General features: G+C 37.1%; 1 protein-coding gene across 1 annotated transcript in view; it reads right to left on the bottom strand.

Annotated features, from left to right (window-relative positions):
• Window positions 1-2,711: 2,711 nt before the first annotated feature.
• Window positions 2,712-11,664, bottom strand: part of LOC128879009 (neuropeptide CCHamide-1 receptor-like) — a 42,694-nt gene continuing 33,741 nt past the window's right edge. The window contains exons 3-8 of the mRNA XM_054127770.1: window positions 10,412-10,890; window positions 9,395-9,587; window positions 8,597-8,730; window positions 8,313-8,486; window positions 6,665-6,915; window positions 2,712-5,048 (exon numbers count right to left, since the gene is read on the bottom strand). Coding sequence (XP_053983745.1) covers window positions 4,766-5,048; window positions 6,665-6,915; window positions 8,313-8,486; window positions 8,597-8,730; window positions 9,395-9,587; window positions 10,412-10,768 — 1,392 coding nt within the window. The 5' untranslated portion in view covers window positions 10,769-10,890 and the 3' untranslated portion in view covers window positions 2,712-4,765. The remainder of the gene's footprint in view (window positions 5,049-6,664; window positions 6,916-8,312; window positions 8,487-8,596; window positions 8,731-9,394; window positions 9,588-10,411; window positions 10,891-11,664) is intronic.

Genomic DNA, 11,664 nt, shown 5'->3' with positions numbered 1-11,664 from the left:
TTTGGGTCGATAGAAAATTATTGACTTTTTGTTCCATACCATTTGCGACAAAAGTGTTCAACTGTAGACACGAATAACTTTGAAACCGTTGGATTCTTAACATTAATATTTAGATTTATGAATTCTAGGTATCAAAAACGGTAAAAAAGAAGAGTTAATAAATTTGGGCGCCTCAAAGTAAAGTTCCACCGAAAAACGAAACGCGGAATGAAGTAAATAAAAAACGACGTCCACCTTTTGCTCCATTCAATATAAGAATTCATAAGCGCGCCGTCGTCGTAGTCGTTTGAATACATGCTTAGCAGGCATCACGTCTCTCGGTCCCAAGACAGCCGTAGAAACGGGAAACGGTTAGGTTGCAGAAAGTCAAAAGTCGCAAAGGAGACACTTATGAGCTCGATTCACGTCGCGAGTGAACAGCGTCGACGAATCCCTAATGGAACGATTCTCGACTGTCCAGGGATCGCTTGGCGTCACATGCCGTGATGCTGGATTTATGTCGACTTCAAGTGGCCGAGTTCTAGACGTAGTATATCGCAGTCTTCAAATACTATTAGCCGTAGAAATTAATTCTGTGCTATTTTAAGTTAAAATTATCATTTCTTTACAAAGGGAAAGCATACTTTAAAGACATTTGTGTAAATTAAATTATAGGTTTGATGTTTTTAAATTAATGTTTTTTTTTATAAACAGTCTTCAAATACTATTAGCCGTAGAAATTAATTCTGTGCTATTTTAAGTTAAAATTACCATTTCTTTACAAAGGGAAAGCATACTTTAAAGACATTTGTATAAATTAAATTATAGGTTTGATGTTTTTAAATTAATGTTTTTTTTTTTATAAACATGTACATGAATAAATTTTGTCCTCGTATGTATCTTAATAGATACATACAATACATACATAAATACGATAGATTTTTCATTATATTAGGTTGTCCTAAAAGTTTCTTTCGTGAGTTGCATTCAATTATTTTCTGTGGCAGTGTTTATATAAATAGGCAATCTAATTTCTTAGACATTGATGCTGTAACAGTAATGGAGCGAAATGAATTGTACACAATTTTGTAATGTAACATAAAACATAAAATATTGTGTATGCATTAATTATTAATAAAAGGAAAGAAAGTTTTGAGACAACCTAATATAATGAAAAATTTATTTGGAAACGTCAAACCTATCATTTAATTTATACGAATTTCTTTAAAAGACATAGAGGGTACGAATACTTATGGGATTGACTGTATACGTTTCTTTTAGAAAGAAATGATGATTTTATCTGAAAAGAGCACAGAATTAAGAATGCTCTCTCCTTGCATCTCGTTGACAGAGTAAATATCAAATCCGACTTACTAAACGTAAGCTTTCGCTGTTCCATGCCGGGAGCCTAGGGAGCGAGATGTTTTACAGGAGAGAGTTCCGATCCGTAGACTACCACAGAGGATACGTGGCCACGTCCCTTTAAAATGAATTATGCAATCGAGCTTAATATTGAATACGAAACCACGGAGATCGAAGGAAACAAACGTTGTGAATATGAATGCTCTGTATACTCTGATAATACTCTGAAAGGAAAACTGTATTAAATTTATTTCAACAAGGGAAATCTGATTCGGTTACAGGCGAAACGGTTAATAAAAGTCGCCTCGCGCCACGAAGTATGATTAAACGGTTCCGTGGCAAAGGAAAACGTGATAAATGCTCGGCGAAGACGTCGTCCGAATAAGTCGAATGACAGAGAAAAATTGAAAACACAGCGGAAGAGAGATAGTTAAACTTCTTGAAACAATGACGGCACAGATGAAAAACGAAAGTAATCGAGAAGTGCATCGTTTTAATACTTTCGAAAATGCTAAAAAGTGCTGGTCGGAATTCGAGAGCAGCGATAAGAAGACGAATTAAATGAGATAAGAATGAAAAATAGGAAGTGCAGTACGTTAACTCGAAGATAAAGTGTCTCTCGAGCTAAGAATTTCCTGAAGAAATGACCTATGTGCGGTTTATAGACAATAACAAACTGCGTTGAATAGTATATTAAAAATAATGGGATTCCATCGGATATATATGGCGCAATTGCACTTTGCAATTGCGTTTATGAATCTATATCCGTAACACTGACATAAAAGTTTAGAGTCCCTAAAGCCGTTCAATTTTGTTACGCAACGCATAAAGAAAATGTCCCTTCATCGGCCATTCAAGAATTTACTCGATATCCGTTTCCCTATTATCGTTGGAAAATGTTATAAAATTTTATGAAAACAATAAACTGTCTCTGTAGAATGTTAGGATGACTATTTTGCTAGGCTTCGGGTATTTTATACATTTCAGTAGGGATAAAAATCACAGATTGTAGGTATACAATCAGTCTCGTAAGTATTCGTGCCTTTTATATTCAGTGAAGAAGTTTTGTCTAAATTAAATGAGAGATGTCGCGTTTCTAAATAAATTATTCATTATAACGTAGTACTCTCTGAATGAAATAAAATGATAACGGGTACTTAATATTTAATATTTAGTATATTTAAACAAGTATATCAAACATATAAACTTCACAAACGCATAAACATACGATATGAAGAAAAGTAACAACCTTACAGTGATACTAGTAGAAGTAATAACCTCCCTTAGATACATGTGTAAAGTTTATTCATGTACATATTTATAATGTAATCAAATATTTGGAAACGTGAAACCTATTATTTAATTTGTACTTTCTTCAGTCGAGGGTACGAATATTTATGCGACTTCTGGGATTTCCAGAATTTAAAGTTGCTATTCAAACAAAAAGATTAGAATTATTTAAATTTCTTGTTGGGATTTGATGTACGCAAATTACTTTCACAAAGAATGTACGAGAAACAAGGGAATATATCGGGTTGTCCAGAAAGTTCGTGGCAATTTTTAAGAAAACTTCAAAGGCACATTTGAATTTTGATACATATTTATTGAATTATATAAATACCATTTTGTTCCACGACCTTTCCACCTTTTAAGGGATGCACTCATGTTAATTGTTTTCAACCATTCCAATAGAAACAGACGTTTACCACCTACCAAAAATCGGCACGGACTTTCCAGACAAACTAATACATTTAATTTAGATTAAACTAGGTGGCGTAACAGTGGAAATCAGGAATAGCAATCTTGCACAGTAAAAAACAAATTATTCCAACATTTCTGACAACCCAGCACCAAGGTAGAGGACTGTCGCAACTTCGTTAATTCAAGACATTTTTAAATACAAAAACTGCGCCAAATCCACTAAGAAACGTTGATTTGAATATCCCGAAACTTATTACCAGAAAAATTTCCCTTTCTCCCCCAAAAATTCATAAATATGCTCCTCTCCTCGTCGTCTCTTCCTCCCTGAAGAGACTCTTCGTCCCGAGCGAACGTTATCGAGTGCCCCAAGGATTCTCGATCGGTGGAAGTAAGAGCTCAATTATTAAATTCTCGATAAAATGAGAGGAACAGAGCGGAGATAATAAAGGTCGAAAGGGGCGTCGCGTAGATCCGCTCGGTGGTTAGAAATTGAATTATCTCGAGGAGACTTCGTCGTCGATTTTTCGTCGAGTTCTGAAAGGAAGTAGTAACCGAATGAAAGAGGGAAGTTAGAACGAAAGGACGAAGGATGGTAGATAAAAAGCGCCGTGGACTCGATGTCTGAATTTTATTCACAAAATCGCTGCGCGTTGAATGTACAACACTGTGGCAGTCTCTGTGCCCGCAAACCGTACCGACGCAACGACGCAATCGACGGATTGCTTCCGGTTTTTAGCGCCGGTTCCGACAACTGGCTGTTCGCAACGAGAAACAATGGCTGTTCGCAACGAGACACGTATTAACACGTTGGCTACCGGGTTGAAACGAACTTTTACAAGGCTAAAATTTTGTCTCGAGACCAATAGACAAATATTATTCAGATTTATTTTCATTATTTCCCAGCCTTCGTAATTAATTTTGTTTAGATCTTTAATAGAAAGCCCTGTTGCACTTTGTCTTCATCTGAGACGATCTTCTACAATTTTACATCCATATTAATCTCGTAAGATAATTAATATTTATTAATCTCGATCGATACTTTGCTCGTAGCGTCATGTCAGTTATTGTCATCGGAATAAAAGCACATTTCCACATGAGGGATTTTCCAACAATTAATTTCCTTCTTTCTGGACAAACTTGGTGCTCCTATGTACCAAGAAAATTGAGGCCATCATCTCCTCATTAACATATCCACCGAGTCGGTCGCGACGAGGCAACCAACGTGTTAATTCAACTCCACCTCGTCGTGCGAATGATCGTTGAGAGCCCTTCTCGTTTTACAGCCCTTCTCGCTGGTCTACCGAAAGTCCTGTCTCGAAAACTTAAAGAGATATCGATCAAGCATGACTCGCGAACAGATTACGCTACTGGAATTAAAGAAGTCACGGTAAATGCACAACACCTTTGTCCTTTAAATGGACAACAAAAATTGCAGCCCGTATAAAAAAGATCAGCGTCACAAAAATATTTTCAGAATGAAATCCAAAGCGATCGGATTACATTGCACCTTGAAATCGAACTCCCGTGTGAATGTTTGTTCCCTCGAGTGGGATTTCCAGCGAGAACGGCTCTCTAATTCAAACACATTGAACTTCGATGTGGTCGAACGAATCTTTTTACGCGAGAGATGTAAAACACATGTCGCGATCACTGTCGGTTCGGACGATCGTTGGATCGTTCAGTTTTTATAGTTTGACGAGCACTCGCGTTCGATGGTTGCTCGTCACTCCATCGTGGAATTTAAGTCGCATTTCAGACCGTCCTCGACGCCGTTTGGACACGCGGTCAAGCTTATGGTGGTCTCCTGCTCCTTCATCGGGATGTTGGTCCTGCTGTCGTTTCCTAGTATGGACATGTGCATGGTGCCACGGTGTCCTCGACGAGAGTCGCCCAAGTATCTCTTGGAGCTCATCATCGAGAAGCTTTGGCCTCGTCCTCGCGAGCTGAGGTCCGACGAACGACGTTGTCGTCTACGGAGCTTCCTTGGTATGCAGCACAGGAGGTACCTGCGCGAAGAATTCAAGGTACGTTAAGGACGAGGCGATTATAATCGTCCGAGCACTCTGTGCTTTCCTCTGACAATTAATTTTTTTTAATTTGAAGATTTGATTAATCATTTTTGGAATAGTTAGGAGAATTATTATCGGAATTGTTCGTTGCTTATTCATCTGTTGTGCACATGGAATTATTATGCTTGTAAGACTTAGTCAGAGTCAGAAAACAGAGAATTTTCATGTTTCGTCAAAAGAAAGCCGAGTAGCTAATTCTTACACGATAAAAAATTATATAAGGAGCTTTCTTGAATGATCCTCATCAGCATTTTCACGCTACACGAGATTGCTATTATCAAAATCGTTTAGGTATACCGTAATTCATTAGAGGTTTTCCACAACCCAATTTCGACTCACATGAAATACCGTTCTCCTCGTGGCATGTTCGATTTGCACCCTGAAGCATTGACGCGCAATTACAGATCTATGTTCGGTGATCTAGCGGTAATAGTTCTCCAACAAATATCCATTCAGCGGTTCGGTACGCTTTCCGAACCAGAGCGCGAGCTTTCTGAACCAGAACGCGAGCTTTCTGAACCAGAGAGAATATAACGGCGTATTAATTGCTGGCCGTGTTACATCGCTAGGCGATAAATACAGGCGATATCCATTAATCGACCAAATTTTTGTCGTTCCCACTTGATTTTATGGAAATAGGTCGACCAGCGGTTTTTTGCCATGTGTCACATCGCTGCCAAGTTTTTCTGATAACCGATATTTCATTTTTATGCGACGGTAATTTTATTTCGACCGTGAATATGTATCAGTGGTTGAAACGTTTCTCGATGCATTTCGCTCGACAGTACTTTAATTGAGTGACTTAAAAATCGTTCGTCTCGACAGATATTTAAATTGTACCTACGTTTTACGAAGAAGTTTGATATGACAGTTTTATAACATGTAGGATATTCTAATAATATATTTAAAGAAAAAAGATTAAACAAATTCTATTTCTTTAGAAATTAGTTGTATCGACACTGGAAGATATGCTAAGGAAAATATTTATGGAGCTACAATTTTGTTCTCGCATAATATAATACATTTTACGTATCATACATAAATGCTACGAAATTGAATAAATTCAATCATCGTGAGATACGATATTTTCAATAATATATTCAAAAAGAAAGATTAAACGAATTCTGTTCTTTCAGAAATTAATTGTATTAACACTTCAAGATACACTCATGAAGATATTTATAAAGTTACAATTTTGATTTCACATAAAATAATACATTTTCACATTTAATATATGAATGCTACGAAATTGAATAAATTCAATCATCGTGATATGCGATATTTTCAATAATATATTCAAAAAGAAAGATTAAACGAATTCTGTTCTTTTAAAAATTAATTCTGTATTAACACTTCAAGTATTTCATAGTCATGAAAATATTTATGAAGCTAATATTTTGTTCTCGCATAATATAATACATTTTTACATGTAATACGTAAATGCTACAGAATAGAATAAATTCAATCATGATGGCTTGTTTCAAGCATTCATTTTAGACTTTAAAGACGACATAATAAATGAAATATTTATTGCGTTTCATCAATTCAATTACCTGTCAAAGTATTTCCTGAATGTACCACTGACGCAGTACAGAGCGATGGGGTTGATGCAGCTGTTGGTGAACGCCATGCAGAACCCAATGATACGAAAGTAGTGCCAGAACGCATTATAATCGGCCTGTGCCGTAGGATGGGTGTGAAACCACAACATGAAGACGTGCTGGGGAAAGAAACACACCGCGAAGACTATCACGAACGCCATTACCATCTTGGCTACCTTTTTCCGCGCCTTTACTTGCCTCGCCTGAAATCAAGCACGTCCGACGTTACGCGAAGACGTGAATTTTCTATCCCAAGGAAATCCTTCGTCCACCCTTTCATCTTGAACATTTTTCTTAAATTATCATTTGTTCTGCGCGGCTGCGGTCAAAAGTTCGCCTTAGATGGTACTTCTTTCGAACTTTCGTCGAACGTTCGAATGATATATTCTCGTTATCAGCGGCGGAAGAGACTTTTAACTCTGCACGAAGGGAATTTTCTGCAGAATCAATTTTCAGGGGTCATTTCGAATTTTTATTCTTGAAATATATAACGAGTTTTTGCATAGGACATTGCATACTGATTTAATCATATTGCAAGAATTCACGTGATTCATGTTTGCTGAAAATAATCGAAATTGAACGTAATATAAGAATAATTAAGATATATTGAAAATTTAAAAATTAGGAACACTTAGAAGTCGAATTAAAAAAAATCTGAATTAGGAAGAAAACTTGTGGTCGATATAAACGACCCAGTTTGGAAGCTTCGTTAGTTAAAATGACAACGCGCAAAGTTAAGTTTCGTAGCGAGTGTGCCATAAAGCTTTTCTCCTCGAAATTGTACTTAGATTAGCATTCCTTCTACGCGGCCAGGACAGAAAATTCGAACAGGATGTTATATCTTTCCAACATTCTGTGAACGTCTGTTCCGAATCGCATCCCTTTCTAATAAATCTCGAACGTGTTCCCAGGGTGAAATTTCTGCGAATTCACAAGTATCACAAGTAAGGTATCGCATTTCGATTTGCAGCGCGTTGATACCTTGTTCCTCGAGTTTTATAGGATTATGTGACGTTCCATTTGAAAGGTCTTAGGAGAGTAAAGCAGAGACTTATTGTCAAAGTACACGATAAATATTTGAATGGGAACGATGATACTGGAACAGCTTAAAAATGTATTTTGTGGAATTGATATCGCATCAGAATATTCCTAATACAATAGGTGTACTTAAAAGTATTTTAAAATTTCTTTTTAAATATAATTTCTTTCGTTGAATTTGACCATTAATAAATTTGCTCGCTGATTAAACGAGGAAAAAGGATCAATCGTGACATTTAATTATCATTCGTCGTTTGCAGAATAATTTAATCTTTTCCTCGAGAAGAACAAACTTATTATAATAATTGAATACTCCTTGGAGCAGGCGCTTATTCTAATAATAGAATAATAGTCACTCGTGGAAATTGTACTCGAGGGAATTGTACACTTCGTATTCCATTACCTGTTTAGTATCTCTAGTTTGAATTTCCATCTTACTTTTTGGTCCTCTTTAGTATCAAACGATATTATTATATTCAAAATATATTATATTTGAAAAATGTAGTTTTTTTTATTGAATTTCACCATTACTAAATTTTTCCCCGTTGTTCCTTCGACTTACCTGACCTTGCATCTCCCCAGGTATGTTCCTGGTGCTTCGCATCAAGTGCCTGGCCATCAGGATGTAAAAGACAGCGATGATGCTGAGTGGCACCGCGTAGAAAATGAAGAAGCGACAGACCAGGATGGTTTTAGGGTAATTTGGACCGAATTCCTCCGGGTAGGGATAGCAGGCCTTCGAAATCAACAAGGGAGCTCGATAAGCAACACGATCGAGAGGGAATATCAGTCGCTGGTTCACTTGTAGAAACGATAAGCAGATTGTTTTATTTCGTTCGAACTCACGCGGAAGCTCACGTTCTTGTTCACCCTGAAGTCTCTGATGTAGGCAAAGGAAGCTGGAATGGCGCACGTAATGGCCAACAGCCAGATCGACGCGGCGACGATCACTGCAAACCGCGTTGCTCTTCTTCCTGTACCTTGAAGAATGAGAACAAATCGTCAGGTTGCGATCTAAGTTACATACACGTTTCGTACGTTCTTTCATCGAAATTTTTTTCATCAAAAACTGGTCTTAGCGTTGCCATGTCTCATTCATGAATAAAGAAGAGAAATAAAGGAAAAATACAGAAACTTGTAAACAAGAGATGTATTTTTATATCAGGTCTACCGGAAAGTTCTGTTCGTTTTTAGAATAACACAAAACAATAAATTTCTCATACCCTGAATAAATTTGATTAAACAATACAATTTTTATCATTATTTATGACATCTTAATTTATTTATGACATCTGGAATTTGTATATCGTTTTTAATGAATATGCATGTACTTGTTAAAAACTTGTAACCGGAACGGACAGAACTTTCCGGTAAACCTAATATGTCACGACGAGATATAAATTTTGAAAACCTTAATAAGATAAAGTTTCGAAGCATTTACGAAAAGAAACTATTCTCCGTAAAAGATTCATTTTTAAAAGTATCAGGATGGTTTCTTTAAAATTCCTAAAGAAGTCTACTTTTCCGAGAGTCTTTTCCGAGCGTACTGTCGAGGGTCTCCCGTTTAAACGTTTTCTGTCGCTGGGTGTAATTTCAAGACCGAGATTCGGAGACACTGAAATTGGAAATCGAAGCTTATAATACCAGTGGCGTGAAGCTTTCTCATCGGGTCGACTATAGCGAAGAATCTGTCCGCCGAGAGTGCCGTCAAAGTGAAAACCGAGACCCCGATCGAGATATCCTTGAAGCATTCGGAGACTTTGCACAGGACCAGCCCGAAAGGCCAGGAGTCCAGGATGTAGACGGTGAAGGTGAATGGCACGCATGTCACTATCACCTGCAACGTAACTGATAGTAGAACAATTTCTCACGATTACTATGTTCGATGAATACTTATTCTGAACTGTGATTCTTATTAATATTTAATCGAAGACTGAATGTTATGCATTGTATATATGCATTGTAAATATTCAATTAATTCGGAGATGTACATATTCAATGCATTTTAAAGTTTCAGATTATTATGTTTTTCGAGAAAGTAATATTTCCGAACATAAAAAGTTGACAATTAAATTTAAACAAGTAATCGTGAGGTATTTTTCTATATTTTAATATTAATTATTAATATAAATTAATGTCTTCGGTAAAAGTGCAAAAGTGTAATTAGATTTAGATTAGCAGGGGTAACTTTCTTTTCATCTGCTTCTTTCTTTTCATCAGGATATATTAAACTTCAAACTACATATTTTTCCCAAATTTTAAACCAGTATTAACACCCCCAGGAATCATGTAAATTACAATCACGATTTTCCCCATTTTTCAATTTTTATACATAATGAATTTTTCTCCCTGGGTCTTCACTCGAGGTCGCATCCTTTAATTAACACGTTCACTGCCAGTCTAATACTCTGAAAAATGTCTACTGTGACTAAACTTTCTTTACAGACTATTGGAAACTGCGTAATGAAACATTTATTGTGGCATTTAGTTGCGTAACTTCATCAAAGTTCAAGTATTTTATTTAAATTCATTTTCTGTAACACTTAACTTTCAGAATTAATTTTCGTACTTTTTCAGTGAAAAGCACTGTCACCCATACATGGGTGACGTGGCGATCAACGTGTTAATAACATCGAGTTAATACTAAGAATGTCTACGTGCCAGCAAGTCTCCAAGGGCCAACGAGAAGACGTAGATGTTAGGAACGTTCCTCATGTGACTGTGCCGGAGTATGGTCAGAGCGAGGACCCCGTTTCCCGTGAGCCCGATCAGGAGTATCAGCAGGAACACGATGGGGACTATGTACGTTTCTGGTCGCTGTCCATACGGCGTGTAGTCCAATTCGTCATCGGTCCAATTCGGTGTGATCACAGTTTCATCGATCACACCGTAAACGTTACCAGCGTTGGTGTGAAGCGTGGTCGTCGCGATGCCCGACGTCAGTCTTAGGACGGACGACGCCGTCTGCGTGGTCCAGGAAACCGACAACGGGGAGACTGTCGTCCGAGCCTTGAACATCTTTCTCGTTTCCCTGCCGTGGTCCCTTTGGAGAGGAGATACAGTCTCGTTTCACATCTTGCTCGCTGTTGGGACGGTGTGGTGGATGGTTCATCAGCTTCTCAGTAGAGACGCGTTCAGTGCTGTAAATTAAAAAGAAGGCGCGTTAGCAAGAGATTTCTACAAATTGAAGCGTTTAACTAATATACATACGTAGTTTCAGATTCGTAGTTTAGGCGGACTGTGATATAAACTGTGATTTATAGAGACCACTATTAACAACCCTAAGAATCATGTAAATTACAATCACGATTTTCCCCATTTTTCAATTTTTAGACGTAATGAATTTTTCTCCCTTGGTCTTCACTCGAGGTCGCATCCTTTAATAATAACATCAAGTTAATACTGTCCTACTGACTAAGAATGTCCGACTGTGATTTATAGAGACCGAGTAAAACAACCCACTTACAGACCTCAATTATTTTCTCATCTCGTACTAATGTAATTTCATTTTTAGGGTTAACTCGGACTAAAATTAGTATGGAAAAGAATTCAAAAAAATCGTAATAGTATAGTTTTCGAGTGTAGTTAAACGCTAGTGTCGGTAATTTTTCAATTTTGTGTCCTCAATTGTGGACGCCAGGTTTGAAAGGGTTGAGGAGGAAGGCTCGAGTAAAACGCTGAAAGTAGTTCATTCACGAATTTATTATAAACAAACATTCTGTATCACGAACTTACAGGATGACATAAAATATTCTTTGATTTTCCATACTTGAAGGTGTACACAATGGCGCGAACAACTCTTCAGTGCGAATGAAATGTCCTCCACGAGAGACGACGACTGAAAATGATGGTATCAATTTTCAAGAGATGAGACTGTTTATTTATATAAATATTGCCTGACAAAATTGTCAAGT

This window comes from Hylaeus volcanicus, chromosome 6 (genome assembly GCF_026283585.1).
Source record: "Hylaeus volcanicus isolate JK05 chromosome 6, UHH_iyHylVolc1.0_haploid, whole genome shotgun sequence".
NCBI classification, from domain to species: Eukaryota; Metazoa; Arthropoda; class Insecta; order Hymenoptera; family Colletidae; genus Hylaeus; species Hylaeus volcanicus.
The sequence above is the reverse complement of the archived record's forward strand: the minus strand, read 5'-3'. Positions and strand labels throughout refer to the sequence as shown.